The 20,859-nt window shown below is 36.3% G+C and overlaps 1 protein-coding gene across 27 annotated transcripts in view; it reads right to left on the minus strand.

Moving 5' to 3' along the window:
* The window catches only part of LOC147835989 (uncharacterized), a 198,225-nt gene extending 178,157 nt beyond the window's left edge, over positions 1-20,068 (minus strand). For 8 of the 27 annotated variants that reach the window (XR_015495662.1, XR_015495661.1, XR_015495660.1 and 5 more), the window contains exons 1-2: positions 19,927-20,068; positions 17,498-17,609 (exon numbers count right to left, since the gene is read on the minus strand). Coding sequence is in view for 7 of the 27 variants with exons in the window: in XM_087261104.1 (XP_087117230.1) it covers positions 17,498-17,609; positions 19,927-19,942 (128 nt within the window). In the remaining 20 variants the exon portion in view is untranslated. Of the gene's footprint in view, positions 1-12,602; positions 13,013-15,514; positions 15,633-17,497; positions 17,610-19,172; positions 19,207-19,337; positions 19,512-19,926 lie in introns of those variants that run through there. The other 19 variants (XR_015495673.1, XR_015495671.1, XR_015495675.1 and 16 more) reach the window with 8 other exon arrangements.
* Between the last annotated feature and the right edge of the window lie 791 nt (positions 20,069-20,859).

The following is a 20,859-nucleotide window of genomic DNA, read 5'->3' on the forward strand; positions in this document are numbered from 1 at the left end:
TTGTTTCATCTCTTTGTGCCATGTGCTCTCCTGTGTGTTGTCTAGCCCCTCCCATATTGATACACACCTTTTATTTACTCAGTTCAACTGTTTGTTTTTTGATTTTGCTTCCTTTATAGCCTCCTTGTTTTTGCTGCCCTGTGCCAGTTTGTTGCCGAAGTTTCCCTAGTGGTAATGTTGCTGTCTTTTTTCTGCACATTTCTCCTGCCTTGCCAGCACAGTCAAGTTTTATTCATTAATAATGTGTTGCCCCCTTAGAGTTGTTTTTGTTGCTTTTTGTTTTGTTACATTAATAATAAACACTGATCTTTAGCTTTGCGATTGAGTCCTTGTCCAGATAAAGGTCATCATTCACAAATAATCCAATCTGCATGTATCGCATCTACCCATACTTTAATATTAACTTTGTAAGCACACCTGTAACTGGATACAGCATGTAACAATATTTGACTTTCAGTGGTTTTGCAAATGTGATTTCTGACACATCTCTGGCCCAGTAGTGTAAAACTGCGGTAACTCTCATGGCCGTTCATTTCTGCACAGACCTAATACGCAACTCCTGAGGCAGCTATAAGAAACTCACTGGCAGCAAGTCAGTCCCAGAAGGCCACTGAAAGCCTTGACTCTTCCACCCCCACCCCTCTTTTCCTCTCTTCCATTTCTTTCTTCCCCCTAGTCATTTTTAACAGGACTGTAAAACTTCCTTGCAAGGGTGTGAGGTCGCTTTACGGGTCTCCTCATCAGAGTCAAGAGTGTTTATTTATGCACTGGTCACTTGAACTTCAGTTTGCTACGCAGAGAGTATCACGTTCACCCATTAATTAGACTAATACTATAATTCCAGATTACTTGTGTTAAATTTGGCATCGTAATTACAGTAAGATGTTTAATAAGCTATTATGCCATGTTGTGAAATGTTTGATCCTTCCATACATCTAGTATTTCATATCACCAGGGAACGAAGCATCAACCACATCATCAAATGTCAGAAGATGGAACTATTTACAAAATATTCAGTTCTTCAAATGACGCAGTCTGGCAGTTTAACATAGCCTTTACAGCATATTATATTATTTCATCCATAAACAGGCTAATTACAAAAAGCAGCCATGACTGGCTTACTCATTCTACCCATGTTCTGTCCTCTGTGACTTTCCGTTGATCAGGCTTTCGTGAAGACACTAGGCCTCTTTTACTGCAGTGGAAATGATGGCCATTATAGTATGCCATCAATGACAAAATAGTGCAAAACATCTGTGTGGATCTGGATCATCTAAACCATACTTAATCTACAAAGTTACGTTGACAATTGAGATTTAATCCAAAACAGAGACTGAAAAATTGATAGGATAAATCATATTTCGGGCTATCGGTGTATGTGTTTTTGTCTAACTGGGTTGTGTTAGCGCCTGTCAGGATTACTTAGCAGCACACTCGGCTGCTGTTGGGCTTAGCTTCTGGTTTGGACTGGTTAAGAACCGAGGGTGGATACTCAACCCGGTCAGTGGTTTCATGCAGCCTGCGGTCAGTCTTTAGTCCAATGTACTGCAGACTACAGTGACACACACACACACTGAGAGCATGTGTGTGTGTGAGATCCACAGAGGTCCCTGACCACCCAAGCACATCCATTCTCAAATAAGCTGAGAAATGTGTTATTGTCTGTCAAAAAGGATAGCCGTTTGACAGATTCAAGGTTAAGGAAGGGTGAAAGCTAAGGCACGCAAGCTCCTGGAAGTGCACTGGCTATTTCCTGTAACAACGTGGTACTTTCTCAATTCTCATGACCAAATCAGGAGAGCAGCAAGCCAGGTTTTATCCATTAGAAACATAGTCAAAATACTTCAACATCTGATTTTGAAAAAATAACCATTTTAGATTAAGTTTTAGCATTATGTGGCATTATTACTCCAACTGTTTTTATGCAAAAGAATTTACTATAACTACTTCTAAAAAGAAGTGACTATAACTACAGCAAGGATAACAAAAGAACATTTTATTTTTTCAATTATTCAGTATTCAGATGTTTACTGTTGACAAAAGGTTTTAAAATGTTTGGAAAGACTCCATAAGCATTAACTTCAACATAATTACAGTAAAAACAGCATTGCTGTTATATAATATAACTACTTTAAAGAACTTTTTAAAATTGGAATACATTTTACAATGAATCATGTACCTGTGATTACACAGTAAATAACAATTTTCAAAAGACAATACTTCATCAACACTTGATTATGAAATTATTATTGTATGCTGATTTGGTGATCAAGAAGTTATTACTATTATTATTTAATGTGAAAACATTTCGACTTGATGTTTTTTGTGGATGGATAGAAAATTATAAGCAACAAAATGTATTAGTTTAAATTGTACATCTTGTTAGAATTTTGCAATTTTTTTTGTTGAATAAAAAACTAAAATAAACTAACAATAAACACTACAAATAATAACACTAATAAATTAAAAGTTATTGATTGGTGCTAAATATTTGTTCTCACTCACAAAAATCACACAGATGTCTCTGTCTACATGAAACAATCCATCTTGTTTCAATTAAAGCCAAAAGTAATCGAGTAGTTTTAATCTTAAATTTATTCACTGTACTACTCTAAAATCAATTACAGTAAATGGTAATTGAAAATGCTTTGAGAACTGGTTTGGGAATGCATAAATAAAAATATCAAATTTACTACAGTCAGGGGACAGAAGAAAAACAGGATGAAAGAACATCACATAATCAATAGTAGCAAAAAGGGCATACCAGTGGTGAGGAAAAGGAAAGGGATATCTTTAAACATGTGTCACTCTGCCCCGGACATGTGGGAGACACGAAACTTCCCACCACTGTAAAACAAGGGTCATTTTCAGTAAAATCCACGCCAGGATTAGTCAGTCAAAAGACTGCATGTTTTTGGAAGGAACACTCGGCCTTGAGGTCAGAGACCTTTTGCCCAAACAACACAGTTTCATCCTGTACACGGGCTCAAAATCCCTCTGTATATTTTTCTCAGACATTTATGACCGCAGTTAACATTGCATGCAGTGAACGCTTACAAATGCTGCATTGCTTCCCATAACACCAAAGTTTATGGGCCTAGTCTATGAAAAATACACTAAGCATTGGCTCTGATGGTAAAAAGTCACTTCCTATTGAGACAGAATGCTGCCCTGCAGCCTGGCACACAGATCAGAGGTCAACCGCTCTAACTGGGATTATTACAACACAATCGGACTTACCAGAGCAGTTGTTAAAAATTAACCAATTACTCCGACCCCAAAATCACGGCTGCGGGCTTTCATAAATACGACCTCTTCACCTCTCCAAACAAGCTGTTTCATCCCCTCCCTCATCTCTGTCGTTTTTTTCTAATGAGAACAGGGTGAAAAGTGCACAAACATACCACAACAGAGCTATAGCAAGTATTTACTGTGAGAACACAAGCCATTATTTCAGAGCACAGAGGCCTGTGAAATTCTGCCAGAGGACGGTGCCGATGTGTATATGCGTTTGTGTATGTGTGCATGAGGGGGGGTTACAGATTTACAGCTCCAGTCAAACGGCCCCAGTCTCTCATTAGTCCTTATACACCCAGAGAGAGAGAGAGAAAAAAGACAGAGAAAGAAAGAGAGAGAGAGAAAAGGAGAGAGAGATCCCCTGTGATGGTTTTAACAGACCCCGGCTGCATGAGCCTCGTGAGGGACACCAATGGGTCAAAGGCCAAACAAATTTTCTGTCAGATTTACAGGCAAAGCAAGGTTGGTGGCAGTGCAGTAAAAACGTTCAGCACAAGTTCAGTGGTGCAACCTGACCGTGCAGCCTGTAGAGGCCAGTGAGGCTGAGACAAAGGCTTTAAACTTTGAATACATCCATAGCAGCCTTTACCATACGGATTTACCATCAAAATGTCTATAAAATATGTTCGCAGAAAGGAAGGTGCACATTGGGTATCAAAGTAGCATGAGTTGGTGTGCACATTAATGAGCGCCTGGTGACCTGCCTTTAACCAAGCTGGTCCTCTAATTTAGACATGGCATATTGCTGACCCTGACTCACACACACACACACACAGATCTGTTAATGGAGTGCTGATGAGGACATGGGTATAGTGTTAACCTATCGCTGACCCTCGCCAGATTTCTCTCATGGGAAAGAGTTACACACATGTAAAGCCTCTTTCTCTCACACACATAGACATAAAAAGCTACATAACTAAACGATGACCTCTGTGACAGCGTTTATACTGAGGCAAACCTAAACAAAGATTTCAACAATCCTGTTGATATTTTGAAAAATGACTGGTACTATATTGGAGCTCAATGAGCCAGATCTAATAAGAGCTTGGATCCAGGAAATGGCATGATTTTGTGAATGACATTACAGCAAATGCAATTATCACCAGACACTGCCTTCAGGATACAATGTTTGAACCATTGGGTGCACATGGTCCTTCAGAATGATTCAGTAGTTCTTGGCAGGGATGTGCCCATCAAGAACAAGTATTGGTCCTAGGCAATGTTGTGATATTGCAGCACAAACCATCACTGATCCATCCTCATGCTTCCCTCTGGGCATGCAGCAGTCTGGGTGGTACACTGTGGAGTTCCCGATGAACGGATTTGGTGGAAACAAAAGAGTTGAGGTGCACATTTAATTCTGAAGTAAGTTGGGCAGCTGTGGTTTTATGTTTTTTGGATACAATCTGGGTTAGGACTTGGATACCCCTTTCAGACAGCAAATTCTTGCATCTACAGTTACTCCTGTTGGATGTGGTTTGTCCTTCTTAGTGGTGTGCTGACATTACTCTAGATACCGTAGCTCTTGATACATCAAAAAGGCTTGCTGTCTTGGTCACAGATGTGCCAGTGAGACCTAAAATGTCACCCATAATTTTGTGTGCATTGTAATATTTAGGCAAAACTGTGCATGTACTTACTGGGATGGATGGATGGATGGATATAGATTCTAGTAAGAAAGGAAAGTTTTATACAGTATAAATCATTGTTTTAGTAATAATAAAAACGACTTTTTCTACCACACGGTACATCTTTTTTGCAAGAAGACAAGTGCATAAAGAATGACCCATTTACTGAAAGTTTCTATATTAAAAAACTGACTCAACATTCAAGTTAAATAACTAAATATTTTTTTCAGAAAATAAAAAATCAGATTAATATAATAAATAGCTAAACCAAAATCTGTTATTAAAATGATCATCTAAAACCACTTCCAATAGTCTGATAATCTGTCACATATAAACTGCCAAACTACTGCCCATTGCTAAACAAAAGATATTCTGACTGCAATTTTTTTTTTTAAATAAAGGGCCACATTTCCATTTTGCAGAAATATAGTCATAAGTGACAGTGCTTAATTAAATCCACAAGATTCTACAATGCACTTTAAATAGAAACATATTTACTGTTTTTCATCCTTAGCTAAGCAAAGAGATCCATGATTTTTCCTTTGTATAATTGATTTAACATATTTTCAAAAGATATCTAAATGTCATCCATTATTTAAAAAGTAAAGTGTACTGTACAGTGTTTCCCCCCAAAAAAATCCCAATTGCAGACATAAATCTCCTGCTTGTTTTTCCATTTCCTGACATCAAGAAAGCCTTCATTGTCTGTTGGTTTTGTACTCAAATATTCCCTTTGTTTAATGATTAGGATTGATGATGCATTGGAGTAACAAAGGCTTACAATAAATGATCCGGAATGCTCTTTCATTGTAAAGGCCAGTAACTACACAAACTACTTCAGGCTAGAATCAAAATATACTAAATGATGTCGTGTTTGTTTCTATGCACATTTGTGCATATCATACAATGAATGTGCGATGAGAATCTTTACTTTTTTTTATTGTCTTCTAGTTAAGCTCCCACCACCGTTGTGCTTACTGGTCTGGCCAAAGTAAAGACGGGAAACACATTTCCATTGACGTCAAAAAGTGAATTCTTCCCACAAACTGTGGTTTTGTTGTGGCATTCTTATACACCACCATTATTAGGGGTTTCAGAATGGTGATATATAGGAAATAAATATATAAATAATCTATCCTGCATCCAAAAGCCACAACAAAAGGCTCCTATTAGGAATAGAGCAAAATGATGAAGGAATACAATGATGCCAAAGTCATTTTCAATTAATGGTAAGAGCTTGAAAAGTTCACATTGGATGCTGAGGTCTCAAAGGACAATTGGGCGAAGCATGGGGTGCTCATCAAATACCAATAAGGGAAGGAACTTCAAATCAATATGGTATGTTAACAAGATGAGCTGAGAATTACAGTATAAGCCGTTCTGTTTTGGCTCAGAACTCTGTCTTGCACAAAGTAAAAAAATAAATAAAAAAAGTTTAATCACTTCCAACAAACAGTCCGATACGTTTTTTTTGTGACCGTAGTCCATGCTAAGATTTGTGTGCAGTTGATATTCATCTGCAGAAGACTGTAATTACACTGTCTCCAATTGACAGACTGGCCGATAAGGAATATTACCACAAATGTAATCTTTTTCTGTCACTTCTCAGCTCCTGTGCGAAAAGGCTAATAAGAAAAGATTGACCTCCATGTTTCTCTGCTGTCCAGTGTTCTCTCCTCAACTGCCCATATCTGACCCTCACACCTGGGCAAATCATCTTCGCATCACTCATCATCTGGGCATACTTCTACCCACCTGCTGAGTCTCTGATCAAGACAGCTCATCGCAAGATGGTTTCATTACTGCCAAACTATTTCAAGTCAAATATACCTCTTTGATCAGTAAGACCATGGATCTTTTTTGCTCGTATGTCAGCAGTCCAGAGATAGTGAAAGGTACACGCAAGATGCTGCCAGGAGTGTTTTGTAGCTGAACAGGTGGAGTTGGAGCTTCAAAACCACACGCATACACAAGAACACATAAGAGGCACTGAAAATCCTACTCCACAAACACTATGTCAGCCTGCTTTTATTCCAAGAGTGGCATAAGGTCTGGATGATGCATATTCTTTGGGATCCAGTGTTTTTTTTTTTTTTTTTTTTTTTTTAAGAAGCAAACAAGGAAAAAAAATTGTACAGGTTTATAAATCTAATGGCAGTTGATAGTATATCTTATTATTCTTCTACAAAATACTACAAAAAACAGGATTAATATATATAAGAGAATTATATATAAAAAATAATATATAATATTAAAATGTTATTTCTTGTTCTGTGGAATTAAAACACTCAGCTATAGACCTTCGCTTGAGGAGAAATGCAGCTAGCAGACGTTTACTAGCCACTGCTTTCTCAGATCAACTGAGAAATGTAACGTTCCATTGAATTTCAAAAGATGCTGTATGCAATATTTCTTCTGCATATTTATATCTTCAAGATTTAAATCAAGATTTGTAATTTTACATATAATATTTATATCTTCAACCAAACACCCTTTTAAGTGGTATTTTGAGACTTAGGCAACTATGGCTCAATCCCTGTAGAGCTAAGGGGAAGGAGTAGATAGCCCTTCATTACATTACATTACATTACATTACATTACATTACATTAGATAGCCCTTCGAATGGAGGTTTTTCAGGACCACACTCGAAACCCAGGAGGTAAGAAAATTTCCCAGAATACACCAGCCACAATGACAGGATAGCTGCACCCGGTAGTAAAAAGATGCACAAATTAGTATTTTTTTGTCATTATTATGATTTTTTACAACAAACAAGCACATAACAGCGTTCGTGTTTTACCGTCATGCTTTAAAAAAAAACCTAAAAATAAAAACAACTAAATTTTGCCATCTATAATCCATAATAATAATATCTGTATAGTAGTACCACAACATTTTGACACTCAAATACCTGTCAGTAATGTCTAGTGTCTGGGAATGAGCGTTTTATAGTGTCTGGTATAATGTTAATGTTGTTTTCATGCGTTTAATTAGATGAATATGGCCTTAGTGTAAATGCGCAGTTTAGTTACAATCTTATTGACACATTAAATCGTTATGATAACATAATATATACCTTCAGTGATTTCATAAAGAGAAATACCAAAAAACAAAAGCAACTGTAATAACTACAGCAGTCGCAACCGTTTGATTGCATATTAGGCATGAGATCGCGATGACATATGTTGACGTGTGCAGGTGCTGTAGTGCTGTCCCATTTCTTAGGGGTACATTTTGAAGCCCTTCCCTTTCACACTCGGTTTTAAAGGCAAGGGGAAGGGGTACAAAAATAGAATTGGGATTGAGCCTATGTCAGTTTGTAAATGAAGATAACCGATAAACATCATTTCAAATCTGAAGTGCATATAAAGCCAAGGCAATAGTCAATACTAGATAAAAATGAGGCTCACACAGTATATAGTTTTAAAAAGTTAGTTTTTCTTCAAACATAATTTAGAGGGTTAACATTTTTTAAAAGAGTCTTGAATATTGCAACACATTAATAAACTATTAAGAATTCAATTGAAAGAGTTGAACTCATTTCACAGTTGGGGATTGGCAGGGTCAGAAATGAACATTTTCATAAGAGGACAACATTTCCCCTTGGAATTATTATTCATTTTTCCCTTTATAAGGATATTGATTTAAAATTATTCAAGTAATTGTATCAGTGTCATGACTTAAATTTAACCAACAAATCATTCAGAATAATCGAAACTGTTATATCAATACACAATCATTGACACATTTTTAAAAATCTACATGAATGATGCATTTACAGAAAACTCACAACTGAGTAGGGCTGTAATATAAAAAAAAGGTTTATTGTTGATTTCCTTGTTGACACTGACCTGATTATTAAATGTTAAATTATTTTATTACTGCTTTTCACATAATCTACTTAATGTACTATACAAAGGCTGCAATTAAAAATTGTGCATCTGTCGATATCAGTGAACGTATACAAACTTATTTAGTAGACAAAAAGTCTGTCGATAGCCTTTCCAATGGTTAGCTAATTGTAGAGTAGATAAACTTGTTCAGAAGTAATGTAATATAAAATGTTTTGAAAATCATTTTTGTTACATAACAGATCTAGATAAGTAATAAAGTCCATGTAAAATGTAAAATGAAAATTGCTGAGACTTTTTTCCAGTATGCAGATGTACTTCTAATTGAAACAGAATATTGAGGGGGCTGGGCTTAGTTTTGCATATCATTTCCCTTATAGCAAACTTAATGGTAAGAGAGAATATTAATACGCTGTTGCTATGGAAGGCCTCATGTTGACCTCAACAAAAGGATCACCACTCCAAAAGAAGAACCAAATGGACTTTCATCAAAGATTACCAGAACAAACTAATTTTCAAAAGATTCCTATGAGTTATCAGTTATTGATCTTAATATAACTTAACACAGGGTATCAGGCACTGAGGATTTACAATCCTTGTTTTTAGTGAAGCAAGGAATGGAAGACGAGTGAAGTAAACGAATGGAATGTTTTAATTACACGGCTCTGATTGGGTCGGTAATGAAACCACAACACAATATTATGGCTGGCAGCAGGTCAAAGCACTGATGACCTAATCCTTGAGAGCTCTGACTTATTTACTTTCCTCCTCCTGTTTCAGGATTGAGGAAGATGGAAATGTGGAGAGTAATGGAGCAGCAGCCACCAGTGTTGCGGAAGCCCACCCTTTAGAGAAGGCCATGGATGGCTTGTTTGAACAACAGACAGTCATTCGGTCAAATGACGCTGGAGTCCACAAACACTCAGGCATCTCGTCCAAAAGCAACTCTCTGACATTTGATTCATTTGAATATGTTGAGGGTATACTGCTGTACATAAAGGATTCCTCATCAAACACACTCATCTTAATGATGGACTGCAGTGTCACAGTTGACTTGAAGAGAATGCCAGACTTGTGGTCCTGGTTCTTCTCAGCGACTGCTCAACTGAACAAATCAGAGATCAGAAAGGAAGGAAATGAGCCTAAGGGGCATATTCGTAAAGAAGAAGGGTTTTGAAATAGCCAAGGGAGTCTGATGGAAAAATCAACAGAAGTGGTCTACCAGAACTCCTCTAGATGAGCAATTAGCGCTACAGCACAATTGAAAGGGTTATGAAATTGCGGTAAAACTAACTTTGCTTTAAATAACAAGAGTATTTATTTATATATTTATATATTTATTTATATATATATATATATATATATATATATATATATATATATATATATATATATATATATATATATATATATATATATATATATATATATATAAATAAAAGCTAGTTGACTAAATAATCCTGCTGCTGTAAGATGACTCAAATTACTAGCTGTTTTGAGATTTTTTTTCTTTATGGTTTTATAAAGGCCACATCAAATTGCTGTGATTTTTAATATTACATTCATTTATTTTCCTTTAGCTTAGTCCCTTATTTATCAGAGGTCGCAACAATGGAATGACAAGCCAACTATTCCGGTATATGTTGTATACCTTCCAGTAGCAACCAAGTATTGGGAAACATCCATTTGCTGTGGCAACCCCGGATTAATAAAGGGACTAAGCCGACAAGAAAATGAATGAATGAATTTACCTGTACTGCATATTTTTGGACTGTGGGGGAAACCAGAGCACCCAGAGGAAACCCACACAAACACTTGCAAACTTCACACAGAAATGCCAACTGGCCCAGCTGGGACTCGAACCAGCAAGTTATTGGTTATATATTATTGGTCACTATTTTATAACATTTAAGTTGGTAATAGGCTTGTTAAAATACTGGTTATGAGGGACAATCCCCAAAATGTTATATTCATTCAAAGAGAAACATTATGGACTCTATTTTGACGATCCATGCGCAAAGTTCAAAGCGCATGTCGCAAAAGCATTAAGAGCGTGTCAGAATCTACTTTTGCTATTTTAAGGACAGAAAAATTTGCCGTGGCGCATGGTCTTACAGGGTTGAGCTTATTCTCTTAATGAGTTATAGGTCTGTTTTGAGAATAAACAAATCAAAGTCTCATCTCCCATTCCCTTTTAGAGTCAGTTGCGTGGCGCCATAGCGCATTTGCTATTTAGATAGCAGACTTTGTAAGTGAAAAACTGAACGCTTAACTAGCGAGAAAACAGCACGACCATCTACAGCACGAGAATGACTGAATGAGCCACCTCATTCTTTACTTTCACGTTCACTCTCATGGATAAGGAAACGTTGTACGCACAGACATCCATTAGCTTACATAAATAACTTAAGTTTGTTAAGCGCAAAAATTTGTTTCAAAACTATTTCTAAGTTCAGTTCTAATTTCCAGCAAACAAATAAATGAACAGTAATAACAAAGTTTTATCAAACAACTGAGTTATATCCAAATACACATGCTGTGCCCCCTATGGTCTAAAACCTGTCAGGTGGACAAATTTAAGCTTGTTTTTAATAAAACAAATATAAATATGCATATAATAAATAATACTAATAATAATATTAACATTTTACAAAAGGAAATTGTTATGAATAAACTGAAAAAGCCCCCTGAGACGAAGGCATGAAAGTATGCTTTTTATATTTATGTAGGCTAGAAAATAATAATTTTTGTAATATGTTAATCATTTTTAAAGATATTTGTGCATTTCTGTTCACCCTGTGTGTATTAAGCAATGTGTAAGTGAGGCGCACAAATAACGCGCTTTGCACTGGACTATAGACCTGCTTTGATCGGGTCTATTGAACAGTCTATTTTAGCTCCTCAAAATAGCTGTGCGCCAGCAATGCGCCTTAACACACCTCCTTTTTTAGACCAGAACGCATGTGGGCACACATGAGCGCAAATGCATTTGCTATTTAAACAGCGTGGTGCAAAACATAAAAATAACTCGTGTCAAGAGTACTATACCTTTTGGTAAAGAATTCTATGCCAATTAGGCACGGAACGATAAAAGTTTTAAAGGTTAACTGCAGTTTGGTCCAGGTTTTAAAACCGTCAAAATTTTCTGCTATACCATTCCCACGGTTTATGCAAGATATATATATTTTTTTACTTTTTTTTTGTTTGTTTGTATTAAGGACAACAGTCTCTATAGACGAAAAGATATCCAAAAATTGTGTTTTAAATTGTCAATGATTCATCTAAATTATTTAGTCTGACATGTTTCTCAAATTAAAATATATTGTGTTTTTTTGACCCAGACATTAGAGCAGTAATCACAATACAGTGATATTTTTATCCAAGGTTATCATTCCATCAGAAACTAATATCAGTCCATGGCTAATGCCAATACACACATAACAAGCCTGTTTATAATATTAAGTTTGTACTTACTGGTCCAACACTGCCTAACTGATTTAGTTGTTAGTATGACTATACTAGCAAATGTTGAATAAATCAATGCTGACATTTGGTGTAATTGAATTCCTTTAATGTAAATGAGCAAAATAACAAAGCCCGTTCTACAGCAGCATGTTTGACTCATAGCAAATTTGAGGTTATTTTTAAACGATCATTGATACAACTGTTTTGTTGTTTGTTTTGATTATATATATATATATATATATATATATATATATATATATATATATATATATATATATATATATATATATATATATATATATATATATATATATATATATATATATATATATAAATTTTAAGTGTCCAATTTTTTTTCTTAGATTAAATTAATAATATGAAAGGAGGGCATGACGAGGGTAGACACTGGACAGCACTACAACCTAAATGTAAACCAGTTCCATAACTTTAAGGAATGAAGTTTTTTTTTTTTGCTGGAGCCTTTCTCTCGCTCTCTTTCTCTCTGTCCTCTTTTCCTGCAGGGTTCTGGAAAGTTCAGGTTTAATGCTTCATTGACTGCAGATGTTGCAACCATTGCGAAATCTGGACTCTCCTTTCTCTCAACGCCAGCTCATCTCCATTCTCAGTCTGGTTTGGTCTTCTCTCAAAGTTCCTCTGAAGGCTGATTGAGCTCAGGCCCTCAAATCGATTCTCAGCTCGTAGGATATGTTGTTGTGGTAATGATGAAACAGCATGTTTGCTGTTTCAAGTCTTCACTAGCTAATGTGATTCTGGTAAATGAAGCCACAGGCCTAATTAGGTTCTTTAGTCTGTATTGGGTCATCTTGAAGTAATTTGTGGACATTTTGAAGAAAATATATTAAAAGAAGGAAAAAGAAAAAGCAAAGAGAGGATCTTACAAAAGCAACGTTAACCCCCATTAAAAGAGCATTTGCGCTAATTTGATTTAAAATTAAGATGGATAAGCAATCAATCTATCCCAATGCAAGTTCATGATTATTGGCTTAGAATCTATTTAATAAAAGGTCAGAACAGACAATGAATCAATACAACTACAACTCAATGACCAAGAGCTAATTCGACAGGCAGGATATAGCAACAAATTACCCATACAGTTTTTAAGCCATTAGTTGTTAAATAACCAAATAGGTGCAAATTATTACTTCATTATCAAAACTAGCATTATCATCCTTTGTTAAAAGATGCATGCCTACAAATCTACTAAGAGCAAGCAACTTCTTGATGGGAAACAACATAAACCAGAAACGCTTTTACGAATTTCTAAACTACGCTTACAAAAAAAACAAGGGGTTTAAAACGTTTTGATTCAAAAATATGTTGATTAATACAAGAATGAAACACAAGGGGCTCTATTTTGACGGTCCATGCGCAAAACGCAGGGCACAAACGCTTTCAGGGCATGTCAGAACGCATTTTTGCTAATTTACGGTTGGGAAAACCTGCTTTGCGCCAAGGCGCGTGGGCTAAAAGGGTTGAGTTTATTTTCTTAATGAGTTATAGGTGTGTTTTGAGAATAAACCAATTAGAGTCTCATCTCCCATTCCCTTTAAGACCCAGCTGGGTCGCGCCAAGAGCGCATTCGCTATTTACAGGACACAAAGTAAGTCTAAGTGGAAAAAATTAGCATTTCACAAGCAAACAGTTAACAGTTTTCTGTTAAAAAACTGTCAACTGTTAAACAGAGCATCTACTGCGTGAAAATGAGAGATAATGGATCACTTTCACTTTCGCTCTTGGATAGGGAAACCTTTACGCACAGACATCAATTAGCCTATAAATAATTAATTTCGTTTGTTAAGTGCAAAGATTTGTTTCAAAACTATTTCTAAATTCAGTTCTAATTTCTAGACAACGAATAAATGAACAATAATGACTAAGTGTGGTCAAAATACTGAGTTATTTCCAAATACACCCGCCATGCCCCATATGGTCTAAAACCTGACAGGTGGGCAAATCTAAGCTTGTTTTTAATAAAACAAATATAAATATGGATATATTAAATAATAGTGCTAATAATAATACCATTATACAAAAGCATGTAGCCTACATTTTCATATTTATGTAGGCTAGAAAATAATGTTTTGTAATATTTTTATCCTTTATATTTATATCCTATATCTATTCTTATTATATCCTATATATATCCTTAATATTTAAAATTTTTCATATGTAAAGATGTTTGCCTATTGCTCTCGTGCGTATTAAGCAGTGCGTAAGCGAGGCGCTACTCTGCGCCGTAGTTTAGACCGGGTTAGTTTTGGTCTAATGAAAAATCTATTATAGTTTCTGAAATAGCAACGCGCCAGCGTCCGCCTCAGAACGCATCCCTTTTTAGACCAGAACGCCTATGGGTGCACTAATGAGCGCTAATGCATTTGCTATTTAAACAGCGTATCGCAACGCCTCAAAACGACTCTTGCGCCAAGCTTAAACTACCAAAAGACTATTGCGCCAGGTCTTGTGCCACACTGCGCCGGGTGTATGATAGGGCCCAAGAAGTCTTAATAAGGAAAGCATTAGCAGCTTAAGACAACTTGACATTACACCATTTCTGAAATGGCTGCTTACTAAACACTATTGTAGTTTGACAAAACTATTACCTGCCTTTTATGTTGAGGGCTATTTTACATACACATCTTAACCACAATTTAGTGATTGATCATAATCAATAGGTTTAAAGAGCACAATTTGTTAAGAATACTTGATTTATGCCATCCATTTGATCAGTCAATCAGAGAAAAAACATGGATGAAAACAAGGCAGTGAGGGATAGACTTAGGGCATTCTCACACGATGTACAGTTGCCTTGAACCGGGCCAAAGCATACTTGTCCCCTCTCACCCAACGGCCCGCACTCACATTACATTCGGGCCGGGGAACGCTTACGTCATCAATGATGCGCTGTTCAGTAAGAGCTTTCGCTCAGCACAGTGGACATTTCTTTAGTTATATCGCTGTAGTCGTTTGATATGCAGTGACACGCAGTCAAATATTTCGACGAACAGATCAGTCACTTTTGACGCTCATTTACAACCATAAAGTCCTTGTGCTGCAGGAATTAGGAGGTTTGCTGAAGGCTTCAAAGAACATCTAGGTTACCCCTTTTTTCAGATTTAATATAAGTCTTTTGCATCTCTAGAATTTGTATGTAAAGTTTCAGCTCAAAACATCCATCAGATTTTTCATTATACCTTTTACAAGATCCTGTTTTATACACTTTTCCACCAGGGGGTGGTTTTGTCGTACTGTACCTTTAAGGCGAGTACTCCTCGCCTACTGTTTCTACGTGTCATCCCACGTGCCTTAATCTCCTCCCTCGGCTGCGTAAGACAAAAGACAGACTTAAAGGAAGAAGGTCTCACGTAGCGTCTGTGAGAAATACTACAGTTAAAAACTTTACCAATCAGTATTTGTTGTGCAGTTGCATTAATGAGTCACACACAATATCGTTACATCGCACTCGCGAATGCACACACACACACACACACACACACACACACACACACACACACACACACACACACACACACACACACACACACACACACACAGACACAGACAGCTGCGGTCGGTCTGAAAACCGCTCCAATTGGTCCACCGTTTTTTGTTGTTAAATTGAAAAAAAAAAAAAGGGACTGGGTGTTTATATTACCCCAATATGATGGTCAATACACTATATATACACATAGGTCTGTCCAAATAGCTTGAAAAGTAGATTTTTCACCATAGGTGCCCTCTAATAAACTACGACAGTTTGCGTTCAACAGTAAGAATGATTAATAAATCCGTATCAAACAGTCCCTTAAAAGTTACGTCTCGCTTTCGGACTCAGGCACGCTTTGTACTCACACAAAAGGCCAAAGCTCAAGTGAACCATGCTCAGAGAACTCCCACTTCTCAAACGATCCGGAAAATGGGCCTGGGCACGGTTCGGATAGCATAGTGTGAGTAGGCCCTAACAGTACAGTGTCTTCAATGTGCTGTATGAAGGCCCTACATCATACGCAAATATGAAACATTTAAAACTGTTTTATGGAGTGTTTGTGTATTATAAAGCATTGGGGAAAATGTTTCTGAGAAATCAGCATGTTGAAATCAGTCTCCATCAAAATTGTCATTCCTGTCCGAGCATAAAAACAAAAGTCTTCACACTCCCTTACATGATTGGATAAACCTTCTTTGACTCTGAAGTCAATCTGGACTCAATCTAATCTCACTTTCAACTCTCAACAGCTTTTGTAAATTCCTCAGTACCCCCTTCATAGATGCCACCCTGCACAAACCATTCATGGGCAAAATGCCTTTTGCGTTTTTACATTTCTCTCTCCTCGCTTCTCGGCTCCTATAGCCTTCTGGTTGTTGTTTTGAACTCGACGGGGAATGCTGAGAAAAAATGTTTTTTTACTGCAGAACATGCCTTGAGCACATTGTTAGCGAGCAAGATTTAAAGGACCCTTTTAATCAAACCCAGATCGCGGTTCACGGTAGGGTCAACAGTCCGTCTCTGCAGGGCACTCGGGACTACAACACGCCTACACGTCTCTCCGAATCTGCAAATCTGTCCTTCTTTGGACATCCAGGTGTGAGGATGAGATTTTAGGTCATAAAAGCTGCCGTACCCCATTCCGCCCAACAGTCCAATGAACTCAAATGAAAGCCTGCAATTATATAACTCCACTAAATACTGCCTATTGGCATCGTATTTTATCAGATGCATTTTACTAACAATATTAACAAGAAGTGAATAAAAAGGAAGAATGGTAAAACGACAGTAAAAATAAGTGCTGACAGGCTCCAGCCACTAATGAAGGTACGATTTGTTCTCGTTGATTCGTTGGGAGAATTTTGAGGGTGTCAAGAAGTTAAAATCCAGATGGACTGTAACTTTTGCTCAGGGTAATAATTAATTATTATTTATCACCTATGTGTTAGACATTTACGTAACACATGAACACCTTTCAAAAAATATAACTGTTTATATTGTTGACTTGATAAGCCTCTGCTTAAAAAGAATAATTAATGGACAAGTGACAACAGTGGGTTGTATTGTTAAACCTAAACTGGTGTTTAAATATATTGTGTACAAAGTGTGTAAATAGTAAAAAAAAACTGCAAATGTTGCGCTCTCTAGTGTCACATTCCTCACCTTCAGCCCCTCCTGGGTGAAGGCGTGAGATACAGAGCCCATGTACCAATAAAGAGTAAATGAGATCAAGCCCCTAGAGCTGACTGACCTGCATGAGAACCAGATGCCTGAGAAGCCCTCAAATGGAGAAGATCGTTTAGAGCTGTACTTCCGAACTGGTGGGTCACGACCCAAAAATGGGTCACGGGCCTGATAGGGTTCTGGAAAAAATAAAGAATAAACAAAGCTAAATGAAAAGACAAAAACATTATCACATATTTATGCATAATTAATGTAGTTAAAATGCTTGACAGGAAAAAATTTGGTGCCGGTCATTATCCGCTTGCTAAGTGTATAAAACACGCAAAGCAGCTTCCGTGTCCAAGTGCTATATTAAACTGTATGGGGAGACTCAACTTATGGTAATAATAAACATTTACAAAATGATGTAATACTTTCGAAAATCACGATCACAATATACCCAAGCCTACTATCCAATGGCCAGAAAGTGGTATATTTTTTATAAATTTTTGAAATGTTGGTGTCTGTGATGCAGCAAGTCCAGAGACTGTTGTGTAAACCATGATTTTATATAAAATTCACTTTAATGTTTGATTGGACTAAAAAGTGGAGAACAATATATTTGCTCAATTCAAATGAGTAGTGGCTTAGATCCAGACACAGTATTGCATAAGTCATGACTTAACATGCAGATTTTCTATTAGACCATCTGGCCCATGTGAACAATAGTTAGCTAGCCTACTATAGTAGGTGACATTCAATTGGGCAACCTGAAAAAATGTATTTTGTGTTATTTGAATGTATAAACATAAAACTTGAGACAGTTGTTTAATTTTACTGGTGATTCCAAATATGTGATTTAATCCCAAGCCTGGCAAACAGTTTTGGAGAATTTGATTTGTTTCTTTGTTCAAAAAGAATCCCCGAGCATATTGCCTAAGAGGCGCTACCAAAAGCACTGGGATAACAGTTTAGTTTTGGTATATGAATACTTATGGTGTCAGCAAAAGCAGCTACAAATAAAGGTTGTAACTTGGTAGATTGGTAAAGTTATGCAACTAATAAATATGTATTAGTCACTGAAGAATTTGTTCAAGAGACAACAGTGACGAAATGTTGTGTCTTGCAGGACCATGGTGCTACATAAATAAATATAATTATAAATATGAACAACATTGTATGTGAGAGCTATTTTAAAGATAACATATCAGAGTGGTAACCTAACATATACTATACATATTTAAACTAACAAAAAACCCAGGACAGACTATACAAGTACTTTTACAAACCACAAAACAATACTGTGCCAGATATTGTGCAAAAGACGTATTTTAAAGTTGCAGAAAACACAAAGTGCAACATGATTTGTGGTACATTCACAGGTAAACATTGTTTTCCTTATTGAATCCTTGTAAGATGGATTTTAAGTAAAGTGTCTGGTGCATATAGAGAGAAGAGGTTCCTACAGGTGTTTTTGTCAACCCCATGTAAACCAGACTTGTTTCTGAAATAATGTAATAGCAATATGGCAAATTTTCTATGGGAATTTGATACATACTACATAAAAGAACAGTTTAATAATACACCAAGATGCTTACAGTATAAAGTACTACATTTTCACTTCAAAAGATCTATCTGTATTTATATGGTTAATGTACAGTTTAAAAAAAGAAAGTTGTTTTCAATTCATACATAGCAACAGAGTTCTAATAACCTAAAATTGCCTTCTTGATTACGATCCTGATCCAGAACATATGGCATACCTTGGATAGAATAAATCCACTAGACTGAAGATGTCTGAAAGGTAGGAGTAAAGAGAGAAAAGAATGAGGGCAAGATTCAAACAATGTTCGCTTTCTAAATCTCCTGTATTCAATAGAGAACAGGCTGTCTCAGGTATCTTGGACAGTATAGTGGAAACTGAATACCTTGCTATACCGTGGTATGAACATGAATAAGTGATGTGGGTTTGAGAGCTGCATGTGCAGTTAGAGTGATGACAGGTGGAACAGAAAAGAGGCATATGGATCCACATGGAAGCCTGCAAACCACTCAACACAAAGAGAAAGTCCAGGAACGGAACTTTCCTTGAACCTTAAGAGGAAAATAGATTCAAACGCATTCCCAAATGTTAAATGACCATGCTCTAATAAAAATGGGTCTAGACTCTCATTATTGACCGAAATAAAATTGGCCCGTCGTATAGCGTTATGTAAAAAGAGTATTGATAATTTTTTGTATTTATAACATTATATTTTGAACATTTTTCGACGACTAACACAGCATGTCCATCCAAAATCCAAAAGTAATCCGCTTTAATTAATGTTATTCGGTTAGAAGCATACAAATCTCAGGACAACACACAACAAATAATGTTTAAAAATACCTGAACAATTAACTTTACAATCACAGACGCAAGAGGTAACGTTACCCACATTTAAATAATACTATTTCTTCGCTAATACCGTCAAAAGTAATGTTGTAATCGGCTGACACAAAGTAAACCGTATATCATACCTTCTACAGTGCACATTGGGCCACGACACTTTCTTTGACGATGTGATATGATTCCAATTGTTTGTCTAGTTCGTGTTACATCAAATCTCAGCAGAAGGCCTCGTCAGTGGTAAACAAACTGTAGGAAAAAAGGCAAGCTCGCAGGTTGCCGTAGATTCGCGATTGTTTAAAACCTATTTGTGATTTGATTGGTTCCTCTAATTAGATTTTTGCACCAGCACAATTATATTTTGTTATTATTATTAATAATAATAATAATAATAACAATGTAGAGCTTAATCATTTAGCCAGCCTATCTTGTAAAAAGTATTATTGATAATTCATAGATAACAATAATAAGTATTAAAATTGGGTAATTTTTTTAAAGATTTTAAATAAAAGTTGTCATTAATAGACAGATTGCTAAGTGTTAAAATACTATAAGCTCATACCCCAAAAACTTGAACTTGACCAATGGCTTCAAATTTCATTTACTCACTCCTTTTTATTCACCCCTTTAAGTACACTATATTAGTGGGCTAATGTACACTGTACAAAACGACATGACAAAAAGTGCCATGACAACAAAAGTTTTTGTTACTTCAATTTATTTTAAGTTAACCAGGTTTCAACAAAATAAGCTATTAGTCTTTAAGTTATAAACTTATTTTAGTCAGTTTGATTGATTTACATGACAAGTTCATTTCATTCAGTCATTTTTATTTGTCCCATATTCATCACAGATCACCACAGTGAAATAAACCACCAAATTATCCAGTCTATGTTGTATGCAGTTGATGCCCTTCCAGCTGCAACCCAGTACTGAGAAACACCCGTACAATCTTACGTTCACACTTATACACTAGGGCCAATTTATTCAATTCAGCTATAGGGGAATTACTAACCTACCCATGGTCTTAAGTTTACAGCGTGGCTGATATAGGGTAAGTCCTG

This window comes from Danio rerio, chromosome 7 (genome assembly GCF_052040795.2).
Source record: "Danio rerio strain M-AB ecotype USA chromosome 7, GRCz13ab, whole genome shotgun sequence".
In the NCBI taxonomy this organism is placed as follows: Eukaryota; Metazoa; Chordata; class Actinopteri; order Cypriniformes; family Danionidae; genus Danio; species Danio rerio.